The sequence below is a fragment of the Rhinoraja longicauda genome, chromosome 7 (assembly GCF_053455715.1).
Source record: "Rhinoraja longicauda isolate Sanriku21f chromosome 7, sRhiLon1.1, whole genome shotgun sequence".
Classification (NCBI taxonomy): domain Eukaryota; kingdom Metazoa; phylum Chordata; class Chondrichthyes; order Rajiformes; family Arhynchobatidae; genus Rhinoraja; species Rhinoraja longicauda.
Genome location: NC_135959.1, coordinates 57,053,172 through 57,078,146, shown reverse-complemented (window position 1 = coordinate 57,078,146; position 24,975 = coordinate 57,053,172). Strand labels below are relative to the sequence as shown.

General features: G+C 42.2%; 1 protein-coding gene across 2 annotated transcripts in view; it reads right to left on the bottom strand.

The window, feature by feature from the left end:
* The window catches only part of LOC144595569 (ankyrin repeat domain-containing protein 42-like), a 28,629-nt gene extending 8,176 nt beyond the window's left edge, over positions 1 to 20,453 (bottom strand). Inside the window, exons 1-8 of one of the 2 annotated variants that reach the window (XM_078403127.1) lie at positions 20,398 to 20,453; positions 16,157 to 16,317; positions 14,677 to 14,784; positions 13,934 to 14,053; positions 12,636 to 12,771; positions 8,512 to 8,712; positions 8,126 to 8,251; positions 4,999 to 5,104 (exon numbers count right to left, since the gene is read on the bottom strand). In XM_078403127.1, the coding sequence (XP_078259253.1) occupies positions 4,999 to 5,104; positions 8,126 to 8,251; positions 8,512 to 8,712; positions 12,636 to 12,771; positions 13,934 to 14,053; positions 14,677 to 14,784; positions 16,157 to 16,317; positions 20,398 to 20,425 (986 nt within the window). In that variant the 5' untranslated portion in view covers positions 20,426 to 20,453. The remainder of the gene's footprint in view (positions 1 to 4,998; positions 5,105 to 8,125; positions 8,252 to 8,511; positions 8,713 to 12,635; positions 12,772 to 13,933; positions 14,054 to 14,676; positions 14,785 to 16,156; positions 16,318 to 20,397) is intronic. The other variant, XM_078403128.1, reaches the window with a different exon arrangement.
* Positions 20,454 to 24,975: the final 4,522 nt, after the last annotated feature.

Sequence of the window (24,975 nt, the reverse complement as noted above, 5' to 3'; positions counted from 1 at the left end):
CCACACATGTACCGTAACTAAAGTGGTTTACTGAGTGCTTTTAAATGGATTTTATATCAGAGAGAAATTCAAACATAGCTCAGTTTTCACCAGAAGACATACTTGTAGTAAGGTGCTTTATATAAAAAAAATAGAAATCCTATTGGCAACACACCCCAGGACGAGCATCAAGAGACAAGCAACCATCTGGAGCCCAGTGCAAAATAGTAAGCCTGATTATCTTGTCTGCTCTGAGCACCTGCCATTGCCTTAGGTTGGAAAAATCCAGCCGAAAATGGCTTTCTTCAGGGGGAAGCAAAGATACTAGAGGAACAAGATGGACCATTCCGTTGAAATCGCCTATACTGGTGTAGTATGTAAAGGAGCCATTTTAGTAGGCAAAACCCGTCGTCCGTTATGCCTCTCGCAGTGTAATCATTGTTTTGGGGGAACAGTATGTATAATGATACCATTAAAATGCAGAATATATCTCATCTATCAATTCACAGATTTTTGTCATTTTTCTTTTAAAATGTTTCTGCAAGTTTCTGCCTACTAAAATGGCGCCATGACATACTGCGGTTTTTAGGGTTGAGTGATCTATCTTGTTCCTCTAGTATCTTTGGGGGGAAGGGAGGAGCTATTCCCCTGGAAACCATGCGCAGTGCCCTATTCCACTCGGCCAAACATATATTAAATAAATCTGGAGTCCAGAGCATAATTATGCCAAGCATTCTCCAGAAGAACACCAAAACCACTGGCCAGCACAATCACTGCTGGGTGGCACAGGACAGCACAGTGGCGCAGCTAGTAGAGCTGCTGCTTCACAGTGCCTGAATATCTGGTTCACTGCAGACATCAAGTGCGTGCCTGTGTGAAGTTCACATGTTTTCCCTGTGGCTGTGTGGTTTCCCCAACGTCCCAAAGATGTGTCGCTTGGATGGCAAATTAGAAACATAGAAAATAGGTGCAGGAGAAGGCGCCAACTCCGCCATTCAATGTGATCATGGCTGATCATCCAAAATCAGTACCCCGTTCCTGCTTTCTCCCCATACCCCTTTATTCCATTAACCCTAAGAGCTATATCTAACTCTCTCTTGAATACATCCAGTGAATTGGCCTGCACTACCTTCTGTGGCAAAGAATTCCACAGATTCACAACTCTCTGGGTGAAAAAGTTCTTCTTCATTGCCTGCAACATGTAAGATGAGTGGAAGAATAAAATAAGAATAAAAAAGGGATTCATGTAATTCTGTGTTTGATGGCCACCACAGACACGATGGGCCAAAGGGGTCATTTGCATACTGCATGTCTCTATGTCTCGATGATTCTTTGACGACTGGCCTGACCAGTATTGATTGTCTTGACTGAACACGTATTGGGTTACAGTGGAAGGCTATAAGCATACACATTTCCATATTTAGTGGAATGTTGCTCCATTAAAATGGCCTTGTGTGGTGAAGCATCACAAATGGCCAAGTGTTTTATCATCATATGTCCAGAAAGGGAACAATGAAATTCTTACTTGCAGCAGCACAACAGATATGGAAACATATCCTTAAGATTTCCCAAACCTTCTACTATTTCTATGAATCACACAACGTTTTGCAGGAATCTTGTGGAATAACCATGGATTTTCAGAGCTACAATAAAACTAGTAATGTAAAGAGTCTATTTGCAGAGATGGTACATACATTTCCAATAACATATATCTTATTGCTTTTCTAGATTTTACTGGGCAGTATCAAGTCATTCAAAGCCAGCTACTCTGCACAACTGATGGTTTGCACTGAGCAAGTGTTTTTCCATTAATCTTCAAAAACACAAGTGAGAAACAGAAATGTTGACAGGTGCTTCAGTTCAATAGTGCTTCGCCTGTGACATGATAGCTATGTTCCCAAGAAACAAGGCTTTATAAAAAATTACGTTATAAAAACAATTGTGTCAATGGGGAAAAGGGGGTTAGGAGCCAGAGAGTTTCAGACTCACAATAACAATGAAATTTTTCCCCAAAGGGCCTGTTTCCATGCTATATTTCTAAACTAAACATAAGGATTTTCAAAAATAAAGGTATTTTCATTAGCTATAAGATTGTTTTTGTTACTGTAAACTCAAATGCTAAAAGCTCTATGTTGCATTGTTTTATAGAATATGGTTGCACAAGTCTCAGTAAAAGCGATTGTTTGTCAATTTCAACGTCCACCCGTTGTGAAACAGGCTATGTTCTTACAAAGAAAATAAAGTCTGATAACTGCAGAAAGTTTACATGGAATCATTTTTTCCCTAGATGGGCATTTTCTTTATCCAAGACTGCGTGTTTTTTTCCAAAGTAACTTTTAAATGGTTCTCTAATTCCGGATCAAAATTGTGATAGAATCAATTCACCCCGCATAATACAAATATTGTTCCCTAATTCATTACTGATGTTATATCCAAATCAGGTTATGGAATCACGCTCTGCAGCAGAATCTCCTGTACCAATAATTTCATACACCATTTGTATGCTTCTCACTTACATTCTAACAATGTAGCAGATCATGCTTCCATTTCAGCTGTTAGCAGCTTCCAATATACCACATTCCTTTTATTATTTTGAACATAATAAAAATGTACAACGCACTAATAAATAATACTTAACCTACCAAAACTATAAAATTATCAGATTTTTTTCCTTCACTTATCTACACATAATCAAGTAATTATTGTCATCATAAGAGATCCTAAGCTGCCATTTATCCCTGTATGGGGGTTTAAAAAATGTACAAAATAAAGGCAGTGTTAGGAATCACTCAGCAGGTCAGGCAGCATATGTGAAAAGAGAAAGATTTGGGGTCAAAGATCTTTCATTAGAAATCAACAGTTACTATGTTAACCTAAAATTACTCGTTATATGCCTTGTCAATTCACTTGCCTGTCTAAATGCCTTTCAAATATAGTGATATTATCTGATTCCACCACCTCCTCCACCAGTATGCTCCGGATATCAATCCGTTCTGTGTAAAGAACGTTCTCCTTAGATTCCTTTTAAACCTCATTCCTCACACCTCATACCAAAGCTCTCTTACTTTTAAAAATCCTATCATGGGAAAAGCATTCCAACCATTTTCCTTAACCATTTCTCTCAAAATCTTGTACTGTATACTTCTATCAGGACACCCTTCATCATCCTCCATTCCGGAAAAATAAGCCCAGCCTATCCAATCTCTGCTCATAACTAAAAGTTTTCCAATCCAAGCAACATCTTGCTGAATCTCTTCTGCAGTCTCTCCCGGGCAACCATATCCTTCCTTCCTGTTGTGTGGTGGCAAGAACTGCATGCAATATTCGAAATGTGGCCTAACCAAAGTTTTATACAGCTGCCACATGACTTACCAACATTTATGCTCCAAACCGACAAATGCAAGTAAGCCATAAGCCATCTTTACCACCCTATCTAGGTGTGTTGCCACTTTCAGGGAGCTATAGACTTGCACCTTAAGGCTCCTTTGTCTTAGAGTCCCTTCAGCCCAATTTGCCCACACCGGCCAACATGTCCCAGCCTCACAAGTCCCACCTGCCAGCATTTGTTCCATACCACACCACCCCCTCCCCCCCCCCCCCCCCCCCCCCCCCCCCCCCCCCCCCACAGCATGGTCGGATAGATCTCATCAGACCCTGGGGACTTGATCTTCTTTAAGCGTTCTAAGACATCTAACATCTTCAGCTTAATATTGAAATATTCTAGACTACCAGCATACCACTCCCTGAAATCTCTGTTCTTCTCCTTAGTGAATACAGATCAGAAATATTCATTTAGGACCTCACCACATCCCCTGACTCATATATAAATTACCTCTTTGGTGACCAGGAGCTCACATTCTTTCCCTAGCTACCCTCTTACTCTAATACTTACAGAATGCCTTGGGATTCCCTCAATACCGCACGTGTCCCATTTTGGCTTACCTCGCCCAGTAACTTCTTTTGTACCTCACGCTCAATGCTCCTACAGTAAAACTTCCTAGGTGCATAAACAACTCACTTGTGCTTCTTTTAATATGGTACATGATACTTGCTCCTCACAATGTGATCTCCCCTAATTAAAAAGCAGGGGGCTGGGGTTCAAAATAAATGCACTACATTTATGTTCAACGCACAAGAGTTAGTCTGAAGATAAACAAAAAAAGCTGGAGTAACTCAGCGAGACAGGCTGCATCTCTGGAGAGAAGGAATGGGTGGCGTTTCGGGTCGAGACCCTGAGCTTTCTGTAACTTCAATTCTCTACTCCACTCTACTTTACCTCCATGTCCTCCACTGTCTACAATGTTCGAGTGAGGGAACAGCACCTCATCATTAGATTAGGCGCGTTGCGCCTAAGTATTAAAGCAAAGACTCTTCACACCCCTGCAACAGTCTGTTCGAACTCCTTCCATTGGGCAGACGATACAAGGCCTTCTACGCCCGCACCTCCAGACTCAGGAACAGCTTCATCCCCAGGGCCATAGCTGCTATGAACCGGTCCTGCTGAGCCAGATGGTCACAACGCATAGTGATCCGGCACAGATCAACTTGCACTTTATCCTGTCTAAAACTGTTACAATTGTTTCGTTGGATTGCTGTTGTCTAAATTAATTAAACTATTGCATCGTATGGGAGGCGCATTCCCAATCTTGTTGTACCCCATGGTACAATGACAATAAAGATATATTGTATTGTATTGTATTGTATTGTATTGTATTCAAACTTCACACCAAGATCAATAATTTCAGTGAGGATTCTGCTATGGCCATTTACATCTGCTCTCACCCAATTTTTATTTCCTTACTTCTATTGCCATCCATCTTCACTTGCACCATCATCTTAGCTTTCATTTAATCTCTTTGGCATTCTACCTATTTGTTCTTTCTTCCCTTCTCCGCTTTCTCTGCATCTTAAACCACATCTGAGGTTAGATTAAAATACATTAATCCAAAGTATTAACACTGTTTCCTCCAAGAAGGCAGATTGACCAGCTGAGTGCTTCAGGGTTTTTGACCGCACTACCTCTTAGCCACGTCCATCGGTGTCTCTCCAGCATCATTTTTGATGTGGTGGTCTCCTCCCATTTCTATAAGCCATTGCAGGCAGCCAAGGTGTCCTTGCCCAGCAGCTAAGAATTGCAAATGCAAGTGTCAGTCACAAACAATTCAATCTTGCCAGAAAGGTAAAATACAACAAACTTTTCAATTTGAGCAGGATTATTTGTTGTGTTATTTTCGTTCCAGCAGGTCTCTTATTTTTTACATTACGACAATTCAAATAAACAATAAAGGAACTCAAAGTTCACCATCTGCACATGAGAACTTAAGGCCAAGTATTTGAAGGAAATCAGAGAGGATGATTTATTTTAAAAGGCAGGGTCATATTTGGTGCCTGTATTTTACCACAGTTGTTTTCTTAGGTAGCTGAGAAGCCTCTCAACATCCTAGCTCTAATACTACAATAATAACATGGTACCATCAGTAACTAGTAATTACCCTACTTACTGAACAGCCCACAGTGGTCCTAACATTCATGCAGCAGAGGCCTTGTCAACACTCACCCATGTACAGCCTAGCAGAACAGGCATATTTTTGCTTTACGATCCCCTCCACCACATCCTACATCCACCTCTATCATCCAACTTGCTTTTCTAACCAACCATCCCCATATGACTAACATGGCTGACCCCACGCACTCTCAACACACATTCTCAGCAATTCCAAAGTCAACAAGCTGCCTTTGAACACCAATAGTTGATGGATGTTAAAAAGGTCTGACTTTAAAATGGATTAACTAAATCTACAACAACGTCCAAGCACGCAGGCGAATCCATTAGGATTCGCGTCTAGGAATTAAAATTCCTCCTTTGTACATCTTGTAAATGAACTGGTTTAAAACTGGCTTAGTATGAATAGTCATAGGTTACATGACTGCACCAATGGAAGGACCATAGAGGCTTTTTCGAGTTTCTATTACTTACCTGATGGGAGAGTTGGTCTTACACCATCTTTACACACACTTCCCAAAGTAGTACAGGAACAAGAAAAGGCCAATTGGACCCACAACTCTATCCTGCTATATAGTCAGATAAAGCTGATCTGTATCCTAACTCCACATTCCTCAATATTCCCATATAATCAAAATCTAAAATATTCTTGTGCATTTCAACTGACCCAACACATTCAGCCATTTGTGTGACAAATTGTCTGGAATTTAATTCCTCATGAGAGACACAGGAGACTCCAGATGCTGGAATCTGTAGAAAAGAGCCTAAGGTCTCAGGAGAAGTGTGCAGAGATACATTAGCTGTAATCAACCAAAATTCCCCTGAGGATTGAAAAATTACAAATGTTGTGTCACTATTCAACAAAACCACGAAACGATATGTCAGTTAGCCTCACACCAGTAAAATATTTCATCATTTTCTCCAAATAAAGAGATAAGCATGAGACATTTAGAAAATCACAAGACAATCAGGCAGGGTCATCATGGTTTGATGAATGGGAAATTTTGTTTGGAAATATTTTAAAGAGCTCTTTGAAGATGTAACAAAGAGGGCAATTCAGTAGATGTAACAAAGAGGGCAATTCAGTAGATTAGAGGAGATCACATTGTGAGTAGTAATATTGATAAAATACAACTTAAAAGGTTTGTGACCAGCAATTAAAATGCACCAGTAAAATGGTATGAAACACTTAATAGCAGCATTATCAGACACAATTTAACATTAAAAAGATGGTCAACATAAGAAGATACATTGCAGATGGAGGACTTTTAAGAATCATCTTAAATAATATAGAAAAACATAAGAGTGGGAACATCAGATCTTAGGCTGCAGAAGACACGGAACCATTAGTTGATCGTTAAAATTTAGGAACATACATTAAGAGCATATGTAGCTTTGGAGGTCTATTGGGTTAGAGGATTTACAGATAGGGGCGCAAACTATCTCACTCCCAAAAAAGGGACAAGGTGACGTCACCGTCCCACGCCCCACGTGCACCCGCTCCACCAATGGCGGCCGCCCAGGCCGGGAGGTGGGTTGCTGAGCAACCTCCGTTAGGCGGCTCCCGGGCCTCCGGGCCTACACTGTCCGGGCCTACACTGTCCGGGCCTACAGCGTCCGGGCCTACAGTGCCTCCCGGGCCTAATACAGGACAAGAGCAGTCCCATACGGGACAAACCAATTTAGCCCAAAATACGGGACGTCCCGGCTAATATGGAACCGTTGCCAACCCTAGGTACAGAGAGCGATGTGCGAACCAACAGAGGGATTTAAAAACAAGTGTTAGTGTTTTAAAGATCAATTAATAACACATGAAAAAGGAGTAGGCCTCTTATCCCCTTGTGCATACCCACTAATAAGACCAAGGCTGCTCTTTTACCTCAGCTCCACTATGCTGCATTAGATGCATATCACCTGATGCAATAGTATAAATAAAATGCATGTTTATAGAGTAATATTTTGCTGATGATCTTCCTATTTCTCCCAACATAATTTCTGCCTCATCAACGTCCCCAAAGACAAACCACAGAGGTCGGACAAGCACACAGATCGTACATGGCCTGCAGCAGAACTGAGCAGTGGTGGAGGACACCAATATCATCGCAAGGCCAGGCCGACTGCAACTCCGACCCAGTGCCTCCACCAGGACAATGGGCCTGCATAGCCATGATAAAACTTGGTGTTTTAAGAACTTAGTAACTTGAAAGATCCAGGACAGTGTCGGAAATGTTGCAACTCTTGTATACTGCCTCAGTGCAATCTGTTATCTTACACTCTTGTACTTGGATAGGACAGTGCTTATGTACAGTAAGATTTTGAATTGCCTGGGGAAATTGTCTAGGTACATGTGACAAAAAAGTGCCATTGAACCTCAAAAAGCACACATTCTGTCCGAATGAGTGAGAGAAAGCTTCCACCTCAGCCTCCTTCAGATTATTTCAGTGACAATTTTGTTCAACTGTCAGCAGTTTTGCAACTAACTAGACAGTCTCAATCAATTTAATGTCTTGGTTGGCTGAAACATTTACCTATCAGCACTTAAAAGGTGCAGAATTAAAGGCCTGTATAATGGTCCAAGTTGAGTACCAATCGATCACATGATTTGCTGTGGCCAAGTTCTGCTGTGAAGAGGATGGAGCTGACCTTTATGCATGGGCGTGGAGCCTTTATCGTCTCGTTCATTGAGGTTAATCACTCCAGATTCCACTAGTTGTTGCAGAGTCTTGAGATCTCCTTTGAAAGCACTTACATGAGCTGGAAATGCAAGATCTACAAACGACAGGAAAGAGAAAAAGATCATTGCCTGCAAGAAAGCTTTCAAACATTTCAGAAAATTAGAGGGTCCCCACTTAATGATAATTGTGTGTAATGATTCCCTCAAAACAAAAGTGGATCTCGCTACTCCTGCACGCCCCGCCGTGTGATCCACCCGTCCCCGCACTCACGCGCTCTGTCCCCGTGCCCACACCACCCATCCACGGTGTTTAACATATGCCGAATGTTTTTGCTGATCATTTCATTTTACGTACTTTCTTGATCGTCTGGGTGATCCCGTTCATGCTCCACGGCTTCTATGTACTGCACGATGTTGTCCTTGTAGAACCTCTTTGCAAGATCATTTGGAGTTTCGCCTTGGTCATTCCTTGCTGTCAATATGTGTGTCACACTGACTCCTTGACAGACAAGAAACTTAAAGCAGTGCAGGTGGCCTTCTATTGCTGCAAGATGAGCTACAGTTAAAAAGGCAAGGAAAGACTCATTGTAATTATGTTACCATACTGGTTTTACAATAACTCAACTAAGTTATTGTACAAATATTTTTACAGAATATTAAAGTGTGCAATGTTCCATAAAGTTGCAGTACTCTGTACGGGATCTTGACATTGCGGGTGTTTTTGTAAAGGCAAAAAACCTTCACCTGGGCTGGTGTTTGCAGTCAATCTTCCTTGAAAGAGGAGGTAGGTCACTTGGAGATTCTATGTGTCCTATATGATGAAATTTAGATTCTAAATTCTTTTCTCTTGGTGCTACAGATGCCCTTGGTCTGTCTCCAATAATAAATGGCATCTATTGATTCAGAAAGGCCCATGCGATGAGGCATTTTCTCAAACAAGATGACTGACCACCAGGAATATGTACTGATCCAGATATCACTTAGAACGCAATGGTGATTTGATGCTGTTTTAAACTATCAGGATCAACATACTCTGTATATTCTGCAAGTAGTTAACGATCCCGACAAAGGTTGCTGGTGCTTCCTGCTTCTGAATGGGTATTTTAGCTTAAAAGATAGTGTTGAAGTTTAAAATGGCAGAGATCTGTCAAGAATCAATGAAGCACTTGTTTGTTCACCCGGCTATATTTGGACCAACCCAATACATCAAAGCATAGCCACTCGTTGACAAGAGCTCCTACGATCAATGTTACAATGATGAAAGCCAAGCTGCCACATGAACTATGGTTAAGCACCCCACTGGCATGCTACAAAACTGACTTGCTTAACTGCCAGACTACTAATGAAAAATTCCCTACAGCATGTACAGATTAATGGAGGTCCGCCAAAAACTCTCCAACCTCACCATTACAGGCAAGCATACCATACACCTTCCTTACTACTCTATCTACTTATGTTGTCACCTTCAGAGAGCTTTCTCCCTCTCACTGCCCAGGCACATGAACCGACAAGGAAACGAGGGATCAGGATTGTCTGCAGGCAGATGCGTTTAGTTTAGATTGGCATCATGGTTGGTGCAGACATGGTGGGCCACAAGGCCTGTTCCTGTGCTGTTCTGCTCTGTGTTCCAAGGAGGAAACCTATGTCTGCAAAGGTGAAGTAAGAAATGCAACAACACAATGAGTGGAAGCCTCTTCAGAACAGCAAGCTCAAGAGCAAACCTCCTCATTTTTGACCCTACCTACATCCAGATCTGAATTTAAATGTGGGCAAGTACTAGTCCCAGTAGTCACAAGCCCACAATGCTCTTATGGTGAATCCTCAACTTCTGACCAAAGAGGTGATATTTCTCCAAACCAACGCAAAGGGAAAGCTGTAGGAGGGAACTGCAGATGCTGGTTTAAACCGAATATGGACACAAAATGCTGCAGTAACTCAGTGAGACAGGCAGCATCTCTGGAGAGAAGGAATAGATGACGTTTCGGGTCTGAAGAAGGGTCTTGACCTGAAACATCACCCATTCCTTCTCTCCAGAGATGCTGCCTGTCCCGCAGAGTTACTCCAGCATTTTGTATCTATCAAAGGGTAGGCTAACGCACTTCAAATGACTCTCGTTCATTGCCCTCTCATAAAGCCAAGCATGCTTTGTCTTAAACGTTCTGCAAAAATATCATAAAAATAACCTAATGTACTTTAGCTCATAAGTGCATCTATGAAGGGTGATTGGCACCTCCTCACTTTCCTGTTGATGAATGGACCTCACTATCAGCTACTCCAATACAAGTCACGTACAAAAAATGTGGATGTACAGTAACCCCTAAACTATATTTCCCTTGTCAAGGCATGTCCAGCAACACAGTTCCACCTTCTGTAGTGAATTTGACTCTCAGAGAGAGGACACTGCAAAAATCCTACAAACAAATTTTGGTCTGGATTTAGCACACCAGAAATGTGGAGGCACAAATGGAAATATGGACGCAAATTCTAGTAGTTATCACTGACATTGGGGCCAGCTCCAGATATCAAGTTAATGCCAGATCCGTTGATGTTCTAGTAATTCCACCCATATTTTGTGGATGAGTCCTGCAACGACATAAGCCAGCAAGACATTTCACCAGTTTAGGAAGGAACTGCAGATGCTCATTTAAACCGAAGATAGACATAAAAAGCTGGAGTAACTCAGCGGGAAAGGCAGCATCTCTGGAGAGAAGGAATGGGCGATGTTCCAGGTCGAGACCCTTCTTCAGACATTTCACCAGTCCTGATGCAGGGTTTCCACCCAAAACATCGACCATTCGTTTTCTCAACTGCTGCTGCTCGACCCACTGAGTTGTTCCAGCAGATTATTTGTTGCTGAAGGCTTTTACTACTTGATATTTAGAATTATCCCTGATTTCAAACATTCGGATAAGCAGATGAACAAAATGGATGCAACCTAAGTAGAACTAGGTCTGCCTTGCGATGCAAACAAACTTGTTCCATGACTGGAGATATCTTTCTCCATTATAGTGGAATACGTTCATTCCCACAATGAATATTCTGTACAGCTTATGCCAACATAACATCTGAACTACACCTAGCAGCTGGAAGGTAGCCGGCAGAAGTGCTCTCATTGATTCAGAGTAATCTTCACGATGAGAATTTGATCATAAACTAATGAACCATTAAAGACAGTTATCAACACATGTAGGTTGGGGAAATACATCATATCTCCAGGTGCAGGCTGCGACTCAGTTGATAGCTGTTGGATTCTTGAAGTCAGATGAGCAAATGCTATTCTAGAGCAATTCTAATCACAAAATACAGGATAATTTTTAAAGTGGAGATTGACAGATTTTTGATTAGTAAGGGTGTGAAAGGTTATAGGGAGAAAGCAGAAGAGGGTTGAGAGGGAAAGATAGATCAGCCATGATTGATTGACGGAGTAGACTCAATGGGCCAGAAGGCCTAATTCTGCTCCTATGGCTTGTGAACATAATATTTTAGTGCAGCACTTAGAGCGTGGTGTGTTGTTTGGGGCTGTCATCCTTTGGATGATATATATAAACTCACCACTCTTTCAGATGGAGGTAAAAAGATCACACAGAACTGTTAAGAAGAAGGTTTGGCAAGTTTTAGCAACATCGCAATAACTGATTCTTTTATCATCATATTATGATGGGAATTTGCTGGAAGTCATACAGCACAGAAACAGGCCCTTCGGGCCAGGTTGCCCATGCCAACCAAGGTGCACCGTCGAAACTTGTCCCACTTGCCCATGTTTGGCCCATATCCCTCTAAACCTTTCCTACCTGTCCAAATGCCTTTAAAATTTATTAGTATCTGCCTCAACTATCTACTCCGGCAGCTCATTCCATATACCCCCACCCTCTTTGTGAAAAGTTACCCCTCAGATTCCTATTAAATCTCTCACGTTAAACCTATGTCCCCTGATTCTCCTAATCTTGGTAAAAGACTGTGCATTTACCCCTCATAATCTTCTACACCTCTATAAAATCACCTCTCATCCTCCTACGCTCCAAGGAACACAGTCCTCGCCTGCGCAACCTCTTCCTATAGCTCGGGATAATTGGCTGCTTTGTTTTCTACATTGCAATGTTGATACACTTCCAAAAACAAAAAAAAGTAATTAATTGGCAGTAAAGTGTTTTGGGAGATATTGAAAGGAACATAAATGCAACAACATAAATGCAAGTCTTTATTTTACTCTAATAAATTCCAGCCAATGTCAGATACACACATGTGTGTGTGTCCTAATATGTCAGAATAATCTGATTGAACAAGTATATCCAAGCAAGAATGGGTGTATTAAAAAATGGAATTTGCGGTATAGTGTATTAGAACATATTACAAAAGACTGGTAAATATGGCTGCAGGCTCAAGCCTTTTAACAAATTGTTATTTAATTGGTACTTCTGGGAATTGAGTATTTCGTACCAGTGAAAACCTTCTACCTTAGAGATTACAGCAATTGTATACCTGGTAAATTGCCATCCTGATCCACTTCATTCACATCTGCACCCCACCTGACAAGAAGCTGCAAGCAACCCAGCCTTCCATGAAAGGCAGCATAGTGAACTGCCCTCCAGTTGTTTTCATCAGCTGGATTTGTATCCTAAGGATAAACAACAGAAAATAAAAGGTGATTTACAGCTGCCAAATCAGTAAACGCTGAACAGGAGTTGTGTATGCATGCATTTCCCAAGTCCTTGATAAAGTAAAATTAGATAAGCATTGTCACTTTGCTCAGTATTCAAATTGTCCAATAGTGTTAATGTCCCAGCTAAGTCAATTTACTTGAGCATAATAAAAGCAAATATTTTTAAGACTACTTTTTATTATAATCTAAACATTTCATCGTTGAATTTATTTTATATATGGCCCCACATTTGTTGTGCTAATGTCAATTTACTTGAGCGTAATAAATGCAAATATTTTTAGACTACTTTTTATTGTAATCCATATATTTCCACGTTTAATTTATTTTATACATGGCCCCACATTTGTTGTGCATCCTTAATTGCAATTGGACTGAGTGGCTTGTTGTACTATTCGGTGGCAATTAAGAGCCAATAACATGAGTGGGTTTAGAGTCACATTTAACTATCATTAGGTGACAGTCTGAAAAAGAATAGTGAACAAGATGGATTTTTTATGATAATCTATTCCAGTTTCCGGGTCACAGCCCCAGATTAACCATATAAGAAAATAACTGCAGATGCTGGTACAAATCGATTTATTCACAAAATGCTGGAGTAATCAGCAGGTCAGGCAGCATCTCGGGAGAGAAGGAATGGGTGACGTTTCGGGTCGAGACCCTTCTTCAGACTGATGTCAGGGGGGCGGGACAAAGGAAGGATATAGGTGGAGACAGGAAGATAGAGGGAGATCTGGGAAGGAGGAGGGGAAGGGAGGGACAGAGGAACTATCTAAAGTTGGAGAAGTCGATGTTCATACCACTGGGCTGCAAGCTGCCCAGGCGAAATATGAGGTGCTGTTCCTCCAATTTCCGGTGGGCCTCACTATGGCACTGGAGGAGGCCCATGACAGAAAGGTCAGACTGGGAATGGGAGGGGGAGTTGAAGTGCTCGGCCACCGGGAGATGAGTTTGGTTAATGCGGACCGAGCGCAGGTGTTCAGCGAAGCGATCGCCGAGCCTGCGCTTGGTTTCGCCGATGTAAATAAGTTGACATCTAGAGCAGCGGATGCAATTAACCATCCTCTTCTGAAGAAATTAAATTAACAGTTGATATAAATCGATCCAAACAGGTAACTACCACACCACTGTGAAGAATCCTCTGAAGAGTGTATGAATGTCCATGTGAAGCAGCCAGGTGCAATGGAGTACAACCTCTATCATCCTTCGCTGTTAGGTTTGCACCATTCATTACCAAGGCCTGAGGAGAAAACACACATATTGTGCTTAGGCTACTTTTATGATAACACCTGAAATCACTTCAAAACTTCACAACATGACCATAATGCTGAGAAGCATTTCTTCTGGGAATGAGGCTAACTGAAGTAGATAATGAAAATAGTTACAAGTAAAAATTTTGAAAAACGCTGCATCTAGAATAATGAACCATAATCCAAACTTCAAAAGAAGTATTCACTACCCAATGGCATGGATTTTTGCACTGGTTGCAATTAATGGTGATTTGATGTAGTGATAAATTAGTATATGAGCTGCAATTACCTAGCCTTACATCCTGTGGTCAAGGACTGAGGGATACAAGAGGAATATTAAATCAAGTTTGGCTGTGACTATTTGCTCTTCCACGATGCTGCTTACAGATAATGTTAAGATTATTATGGTCAACAGAAACATGACCTTCATCCCCTCAATCTGGTGCATTTTTATATAAATCATTTGAGGAATTATGCAGCATTCAGTCACCTGTCTCTCCTCTCCTATACTAGGGCTCATTAAAAAAATGTGTGCCCCAAACACCAAGATGAAATATTTTCATTATTAAAAATATTTCAGTTCAGAAGAATTTAAACAATTGAGATACTCTACCTGCATACAGGCATCGTGACCCCTTATGGCTGCAATGTGCGCAGCTGTCCAGCCTCTGGGAGTTACATCAGTTGTGTCAGCACCATGCCATAGCAACCAGTGTAGGCACTGTAACATTATCAAGTGAATCATAAATATTCTCAATTTGATTAGGTTTGTATTTTTACAAATGTTAAGACAAAAAGGCTGATTTACAAATATCTGAATGATTATTATAATTAAATATATTTAATCATGAATAGATAGGATTTAATCATAAATAGAATGAATGAATGAATGAATGAATGAATGAATGAATACTTAATTGTCACAAATCACAGTGACAATGTGACCCAAGGTATGCAAATAGCCGCCACATAAGGGCGTCGACAGAGTTACAAAGTGTACACAGTATCCGCGCCAGGTCCCCTTTTGTTCTCCCCCTCCCCCTCACAGCGCCCCCCCACGCCGGGTCCTCCTTTGTTCTTTCCCCTACCTCACGGCGGTCCCCTCACGAATAGATAGGCTGATCGAATAGAGAATAATAAACATTATTGCAGAGCTATTCATCTCATATCAAATTTCAAAGCTATCCCTTTCCCAGTCATTTTCAGTTTCCTGGTGAATGCAAGTTAGTAGATGTGGCACTATTATCTCCACTTCAACAATAATTTAACAGAAATTTGAAAACAAAATAGAAGACACCTGGTAAATGGGAATGAGTTAGTATGAGTTTATCTGCTGTTAAATATAATAAGAAACATTTTCTGTTGATGTAATACAACTAGAAAGGCTGGAAGTACTCAGAAGATTTGGCAGGATCTGTGAAGAAGCATTTGTGAAGAGAGAGAAACAGTTAACGTTTATCGCTACCATGATCTGAAATAAGTTTTAAGATGCATAAAAAGGATAAAGAAAAAAAGGACAGAAGGCAGCTAAGATTAAAAAATAAAAGGTGTGTTAATGGCAGATACAAGAGGGTGGAATGGAACTATAAATCATGTCTGCGGCTATCTTTATTTTCCTTTTTCGCACTAAATATTGCAGTCACAATCTCTAGATCTTTCTTTAGTCTTTATGATTCTCACATTTTCTCTAAAAGTTTTGCTTTAGTGTTTGTTTCTGACCACAAGACCCACAGGCTTTTAGAGAGTCCCTTTCACAAAGGGGCAAGCTCAGGAAACTGGCCCTGCTAAATTTAGGAGACAAGGAATGCAGCAGTTGGAAAAAAAAAAGGAAAACTTGCAGTTCCCCAATTGTTTGTCGAGCCTGGGAAGCACTCCTACTAAACAAGGCCCACAGTCATTGATGGCAATGCAATCATTCCCTGAATCCAGCAGTTCCCATCTCAATTTAGCTGCCAGGTTATCCAAACCCAGGAAACCTAGCCCATAACCATTATGTACAGGACAAAATGTTGATATGCTCTGTGGGGTGGTATCTCAATTAATACACTCTACATTTTGTTAATACAAGTAAACAATGACAAATCGTTTTTCACCTCTAAGCTATCGGAGTGTGCTGCCCATTGCAATGGTGTAAATTTGTGAATGGGATCCACTTCATTAATGCTGGCTCCACTTTTCACCATTAACTCGAGTTCCGTCACATCGCCAGCTTTCACTGTATCGTGAATACTGACTAAACACTTCTTCCTGGCAGCTGTTAAACAAGAACATTTGGAAAAAAAAATGCACTAGCATTTGAGAATAACAGCATAATTTCAATGACAGCAGGTTTCATAAAACATAGATAGAACAGGAGCGGCACGGTGGCGCAGCGGTAGAGCTACTGCCTTACAGTGCCAGAGACCCGGGTTCGATCCTGACCACGGGTGCTGTCTGTACCGAGTTTGTACTTTCTCCCCGTAACCTGCGTGGATTGACCTGCGTGGGTTTTCTCTGAGATCTTCGGTTTCGTCCCACACTCCAAAGACGTACAGGTATGTAGGTTAATTGGCTTGGTGTAAATGTAAAAATTGTCCCCCAGTGTGTGTAGGATAGTGTTAATGTGTGGGGATCGCTGGTCGGTGTGGACTCGGTGGGCCGAAGGGCCTGTTTCCACACTGTATCTCTAAACAAAACTAAACAGTACAGCACAAGAACAGGCCCTTTGGCCCACAATGTCTGTGCTGAACATGCTGCCAAGACCATCACCTATCTACCTGCACATAAACCATATCCCTCCATTCTCTGTATATCCACACTTGCTCGATTAAACTCCAACTGCTATTTTTCTATCCATTTCTGTAGCTGATCTATAGTCTGAAGAAGGGTCTCGACCATTTCTTCTCTCCTGAGATGCTGCCTGACCTGCTGAGTTACTCCAGCATTTTGTGAATAAATACCTTCGATTTGTACCAGCATCTGCAGTTATTTTCTTACACTATATATCCCACTGTATACCTTGTCAGCCTTCCTCACAATCCATGACCCCAGCAACCTTGGCGTCATCTGCAAATATACTAACCAACCTGTCTACATTTTCATCCAAGTCATTTATATATATCACAAAAAGCAGAGGTCCCAGCACAGATCCCTGCAAAACTGCCTTTGGTCACAGACATTCAGCTTGAATATCGGCCTTCCCTCAAAACCCTCTTTCATCTATCAGTAATCTAGTTCTGAATCTATACCACCAAGACACTGTTAATCCCATGCATCTTAATCTTCTGGATCAGCCCATCATGGAGGAATTTATCAAACACCTTACTAAAATCCATGAAGACAACATCCACCTTTGGCACCTCCTCAAGAACTCGATTAAGTCAGTAAGGCATGACCTGCCATGTAGTGCTCTGCTGACTGTCTCGAACTAACCCAGTCTCTTCCAAATGCAAGTAAAACCTATCCCAAAGAATTGACAGCTTCCCTAACACTGACATGAGTTTCACTCGCCTATAATTCCCTGGATTCTCTTTACTTCCTTTCTTAAATAAAGGAACAACATTAGCTACTCTCCAGTCCTCCAGGACCTTCCTATGCCTAGAGAATTTTACTTTAGACTTTGGGGATACAACATACAAACAGGACGTTCTGCCCACCGGGTCCATGCCGACCAGCGATCACCAGCACTATCCTACACACTAGGGACAATTTACCTACAAATTAACCTACAAACCTGGACATCTTTGGAGTGTTGGAAGAAACCGGAGCACCTGAAAACCCACACGGTCACAGGGAGAAATAAAAAATCTGTACAGACAGCACCCGTAATCAGGATCGAACCCGGATCTCTGACGCTGCATTTCAGCAACTCTACCACTGCGCCATTGTGCTGCCCTAAAGATGCAAAGATCTTCATCAAGGCTCCGTAATCTCCTCTCTCAATAACGTGGGATAAATCCCATCAGATCCTGGTGATCTTAAAAACCTTCAATGCTCTTCAAGAGCCCCAACACCTCCTCCTTCTTAATCTCAAACTGCCCTTGCATATTAGTTTTATCCACACTGATCTCACTGTCATCCATGTCCTTCTCTTTGGTGAAAATAGATGCAAAGAAATAGGTTTCCTAGCACTTCCCATACATTGGAAATAATGACTTCCTCTCACATAATTAAAACATTTCATTAAGGATGGACAAGCACCAGAAACAGGGGAGGCCATTTAAGGGAAGGCCATTTAAAACTGAGGTGAGAAGGAACTTTTTCACCCAGAGAGTGTGAATTTGTGGAATTCTCTGCCACAGAGGGCAGTGGAAGCCAAATCACTGGATGGATTTAAGAGAGAGTTAGATAGGGCTCTAGGGGCTAGTGGAATCTAGGGATATGGGGAGAAGGCAGGCACGGGAGATTGTGGACGATCAACCATGATCACAATGAATGGCGGTGCTGGCTCAAAGTGCTGAATGGCCTCCTCGTGCACCTATTTTCTATGTTTCTATGTTTCTAAACACTTATGTAGAGGAGGTGCAATCCCTGGCCCTTGACTGCCCAAAATGGAGGAGCATCCCAGGAAGCACTGAAAATCTCCAATTCCTGGGAACAGCAACAAAATCTATTATTAATGACAAAGGGAGTGCACAGTGACAGAGCTTGTAATGCCACTGCCACAAAGTGCCAGAGACCTGGGTTCAATCCTGACCTTGGGTGCTGTCTATATGGAGTTTGCACTTTCTCATTAACAGTTTTTGGGTTTGCACTGGGTACTCCGGTTTCCCCCCACATCCCAAAAACGTGTAGGTTGGTAGGTTAATTGACCGCTGTAAATTGTCCTTGTGTGTAGATGACTGGTAGAATCTATGGGGGGAAATGTTAACAAGGTGGAGAGAATAAAGTTGGATTAGATTAGTGTAGGATTAGAGTAAATGGACACTCAATGGTCAGCGTGGACTTGATGGGTCAAATGGCCTATTTCATGCTGCCTCTCTCTATATCTGTCTCATTTCCAAAATTATCCACCTGGTCTATCAAGCAACCAAGCCCTATCAGCAGCAGAGACTGCTGGTCCCACATTGTGCTCAATAAGCATCTTAATTTCCACAGATCGAGGCACTGCTTTAGAGAGAGCAAAAAAGGAGTTCCCATGGTTACCTAAGCTTTATTCAAACGAAAAAAGCATTTCCTTCTTTATCCCATGTAAATTATTCAGCATTTTAAACACTACACCTATTTCTCCCACTATCATGCCCTTCCGTCTCTCCCTCCCCACTGTCCCTTTCCACCTATGGCTTCACACTTCACCCCTCTTCTCTCCTTATCTGACACCCTTTTGTCTCATTTTCATCTCCAGCCTGTCATTTACTCAACCCATTTCTCAATCAAACCACTTCCTCCTGTTTCCATCTATCACTTCTCAGGCTTTGCCCCTTCCCCACCTCTTTTCCGGCTTTCTCCATTCCATCCTTATTATACAGTCAATACAAAGAATGGTCTTGTCCTGAAACATTGCCTGTCCAGTCTCTCCACAGATGATGTCTGACCCAATAAGCTACTCTCGCACTTTGCGTTTTGATGAATATCCCCTTCTGCATCCCTTCGTGGTTACAATCTCCATACAAGTTAAGTTCAATGGTACAAAATCTTTCCAGGACCCTCTAACTATGAGGCAATGTGTTTCTTTATTTTTCTATTTGAATTCCCTCTTCATAAAATAATAAGTTTGTGCCATTAAACCTTAGTTGGAGCAAGACACCCAAGTGCGCAACGAGCGTGCATCATTAAACTCAATTTGACATCATGTCTTAAAGGGAGGAATTTAAAAAAGTAACAAAAGCTTGACCAAGGACGCGTGATTTAAGGGGCAGCAAATAATGAGATTTTTAAGTGGTTTCAGAACCATTTCAAAGGTTTTTCTTTGTTTGGTATTAAGGAAGTAATTTTTGTAGAAAAATGTTTATTTCGCCAATACTCAGCGTTACAGATCGTAAACCCAAGTTCCTTTCAGTCTGCAACACGAGAGAACTTGCATCGCGCTGTCTGAACGTCTCGCCGTGCACCGCAAGCGGTGCCTGTCCCTGTCCCTGTCCCTGTCCCTGTGCCTGTGCCTGTGCCTGTCCCTGTCCCTGTCCCTGTGCCTGTCCCTGTCCCTGTGCCTGTCCCTGTGCCTGTGCCTGTGCCTGTCCCTGTGCCTGTCCCTGTGCCTGTGCCTGTCCCTGTGCCTGTGCCTGTGCCTGTCCCTGTCCCTGTCCCTGTACCTGTGCCTGTCCCTGTCCCTGTCCCTGTGCCTGTGCCTGTGCCTGTCCATGTCCCTGTCCCTGTCTATGTCTATGTCCCTGTCCATGTCCCCCGATGGTCCCGTTACCTGGAGCGCTGGCAGAATCTGCCGGCATAGCTGCACCGGGCGGCGATTGCACAACACTCCAATAGCAACCAGGATAAACATCCGGGGTGAGTTAGAAATGGACAAGTGCTTTAATTTCCGGAGGAAGCTCCCTTCGATGCAGAGATGGACAGAAAGGGGCGCGGACATGAAGAGAGAAACAGTACGTGCAGGGAAAGAAAACAAGGGTTCGAAGTCTGCAACCGAGCTGGACAGAAAGTGAACAGGGGAACAACTAGGCGAAAGACAGTAAGGCGACAGCAAATGGAAAGGGAGAGAGAATATGGCTTTAAGGACAACAGTTCAGACAGAAAAAGGGAGGGGGGGGGAGAGAGAGAGAGAGAGAATGGAACTTGCGAGGCATCAGAAAGAGAAAGAAAGTGAGACCAGGAAGTCAGAGGGAAAGGAAATGAAGAGTATTTGTCTGTCTGAAACAATGAGACTGGGAGAAAGGAAAATATGTAAGGTTCAGAGAGCATGAAGTCTTTGAGTGAAGGAATAAAAATCAACTATCGTTGATTAGTAAGGGCGTCAGGGGTTATGGGGAGAAGGCAGGGGAGATAGATCAGCCATGGTTGAATGGCGGAGTAGACTTGGTGGGCCGAATGGCCTCATTCTGTTCCTATTAGTTATGATCTTAAAAAGAAAAAGTGAGGGAGACAAGAAAGAATTGGTCACAATCATAATCAGAAGCACAAGAACAGGACCTTTGGCCCACCGGATCTTTGCTGGCCGTCAAATAGCCATCTTCACTAATCCCTTTTCCAGTCCTTGGTCTGTGGCCTTCTATGGCATGGTGATTCAAATTATGGTTCAGATACCTATTAAATATTGTGGGAGTACCTGCCTCCACTAACTCATTGGGAAATGTGCTTCAGATTCCCACAACACCAAGGAACAAATTGTTGACTTCAGGAAGGGAAAGTCAAGAGACCACGGGCCTATTGAGTAATGAGGAAGGGTTAGTTAGCAGTCTTGTTGTGCGAGGCCCCTTGGGCAAGAGTGATCATAATATGGTAGAGTTCTTCATTAGGATGGAGAGTGACAAAGTCAATACAGAAACAAGTGTTCTGAACTTAAAGAAAGGTAACTTTGAGGGTATGAGGCGTGAATTGTTCAAGATAGACTGGCGATTGATGCTGAAAGGGTTGACGGTGGACATGCAATGGAAGGCATTTAAAGGTCGCATGGATGAACTACAACAAGTGTTCATCCCAGTTTGGCAAAAGAACAAACCAGGAAAGGTAGTGCATCCGTGGCTAACAAGGGAAATCAAGGATAGTATTAAAACAAAAGATGAAGCATACAGATTAGCCAGAAAAAGTAGCATACCAGAGGACTGGGAGAAATTCGGAGTCCAGCAGAGGAGGACAAAGGGCTTAATTAGGAAAGGGAAAATAGATTATGAGGGAAAACTGGCAAGGAACATAAAAACTGACTGCAAAAGCTTTTATAGATATGTCAACAGAAAAAGATTAGTTAAGACAAATGTAGGTCCCTTGCAGTCGGAAAAAGGTGAATTGATCATGGGGAACAAGGAGATGGCAGACCAATTGAACAAATACTTTGGTTCTGTCTTCACTAAGGAAGACATAAACCGTCTGCCGAAAATAGGGGGGACCGGGGGTCTAATGAGATGGAGGAACTGAGGGAAATCCAGGTTAGTCGGGAAGTGGTGTTAGGTAAATTAAATGGATTAAAGGCAGATAAATCCCCAGGGCCAGATAGGCTGCATCCCAGAGTGCTTAAGGAAGTAGCCTCAGAAATAGTGGATGCATTAGTGATAATTTTTCAAAACTCTTTAGATTCTGGAGTAGTTCCTGAGGACTGGAGGGTAGCTAATGTAACCCCACTTTTTAAAAAGGGAGGGAGAGAGAAAACGGGGAATTATAGACCAGTTAGCCTAACATCGGTAGTGGGGAAAATGCTAGTCAGTTATTAAAGATGTGATAGCATCACATTTGGAAAGTGGTGAAATCATCGGACAAAGTCAGCATGGATTTACCAAAGGCAAATCATGTCTGACGAATCTTATAGAATTTTTCGAGGATGTAACTAGTAGAGTGGATAAGGGAGAACCAGTCGATGTGTTATATCTGGACTTTCAGAAGGCCTTCGACAAGGTCCCACATAGGAGATTGGTGTACAAACTTAAAGCACACGGTATTGAGGGTTCAGTGTTGAGGTGGATAGAAAATTGATTGGCGGACAGGAAGCAAAGAGTAGGAATAAACGGGTCCTTTTAGGAATGGCAGGCAGTGACTAGTGGGGTACCGCAAGGCTCAGTGCTGGGACCCGTTATTTACAGTGTATATTAATGATTTGGACGAGGGAATTGAATGCAACATTTCTAAGTTTGCGGATGACACGAAGCTGGGTGGCAGTGTTAGCTGCGAGGAGGATGCAGTGACTTGGATAGATTAGGCGAGTGGGCAAATGCATGGCAGATGCAATATAATGTGGATAAATGTGAGGTTATCCACTTTGGTGGCAAGAACAGGAAAGTAGAGTATTACCTGAATGGTGACCGATTGGGAGAAGGGGAGATGCAACGTGACCTGGGTGTCATGGTGCACCAGTCATTGAAAGCAAGCATGCAGGTGCAGCAGGCAGTGAAGAAAGCGAATGGTATGTTGGAATTCATAGCAAGAGGATTTGAGTTTAGGAGCAGGGAGGTTCTGCTGCAGTTGTACAGGGCCTTGGTGAGACCGCACCTGGAGTATTGTGTGCAGTTTTGGTCTCCTAACCTGAGGAAAGACGTTCTTGCCTTAGAGGGAGTACAGAGAAGGTTCACCAGATTGATCCCTGGGATGGCGGGACTTTCATATGAGGAAAGACTGGATAGACTGGGCTTGTACTCGCTGGAATTTAGAAGACTGAGGGGGGATCTTATAGAAGCATATAAAATTCTTAAGGGGTTGGAGAGGCTAGATGCGGGAAGATTGTTCCCGATGTTGGGGGAGTCCAGAACCTGGGGTCACAGCTTAAGGATAAGGGGGAAGTCTTTTAGGACCGAGATGAGAAACCATTTCTTCACACAGAGAGTGGTGAGTCTGTGGAATTCTCTGCCACAGAAGGTAGTTGAGGCCAGTTCATTGGCTATATTTAAGAGGGAGTTAGATGTGGCCCTTTTTGCTAAAGGGATCAGGGGGCATGGAGAGAAGGCAGGTACAGGTTACTGAGCTGGATGATCAGCCATGATCATATTGAATGGCGGTGCAGGCTCGAAGAGCCGAATGGCCTACTTCTGCACCTATTTTCTATGTTTCTATGGGCCAGTTTAGTCAGTGGTGGAGTTAGTAGCTTCAAATTCCTGGGGCATTAACATCTAGGATGACCTGTCCTGGGGCCCAGCACATGGATGTAAACATGAAGAAGTCACACCAGCACCTTTTTTTAGATTCCATCTATCTCTGAATACACTAACAGACCTCTACAAATGTACTATAGAAAGTATTATGTCAGCCCTGGTTTGGCAATTCCAATGTATAGGAACCCAAGAGGCTGCAGAGAATGGTGCACTCAACCCAGTCTATCGCAGCACAACACTTTCCTCCATCGAAAAAAATCCACACGAGCCACTGTCTCAAGAAGGCAGCATCTATCAAGGATCCCCATCCTCTTCTCACTTTTGTGAGAAGCCTTGCCCTCTTCTCACTTTTGTCATCAGGAAGGAGTTGCAGAAGCCTGAAGTCCCATAATGAAACCATCTACTTTACCACAGCCATCAGGTTCTTGAACCAACATGCACATCTTTAAACCTACCTCAACAATGGAACACTTGCACTACAATAGATTTTTTTCTAATTATGTTTTTGCACTGTCTTGTTTATTCTCAATCTTTCTTTTAGAAGTATGTAATTTATGTATAATTTGTTTTTGTGTTTGAGTCTGTGTCTGGTGCTGCAGCAGGCATGATTTTTCTTTGTACTTGTACATCACTGTACTTGTGTATGACAATAATCTTAACTTGCCTTGACTGGAACCAAGAGTAAAAAAATCCTCTTCAGATATTCTCAAGAAATCTTCTCCAGTAAACCTATGCTTTCTGGTTTTAGATACCTCTGCTGTGGGGAAAATGTTTCTTGCTGTCCACTTTATCTATACCTCTAACAATCTTGTATACCAATACGAGGTCCCCCTAGGTGCTGAAGTAACTCAGTGGGTCAGGCGGCGCCTCTGGAAAACATGGATTAGCAGCGTTTCAAGTAGGGATCCTTCTTCAGACATGAAACTTAAAGCAGTTTCCATGGTAGTAATATCAGTTTTCATTAATGACTGGATACAATATGTATCCCATTTGTTTAATTATGGGCAGTTTCAGGGTGATTATTCAATGAAATAATTGTGATACGATAGATTACTACAGGAAACAGACGTTCATTTGGAGGAATCCGTTTACGTCTTCTCTGGAATTTAACCTTTACTAAACCTGCAACTGCCTGTATTTATATAGCTAAGTGTGACTCTTGAGATATTGTAGATTTGATAAGTCTTGGAACAAAAGGTAGCCTTTGTGATGAATGCCTGCCATGTTACAATACTTTTTTAAATGGCACT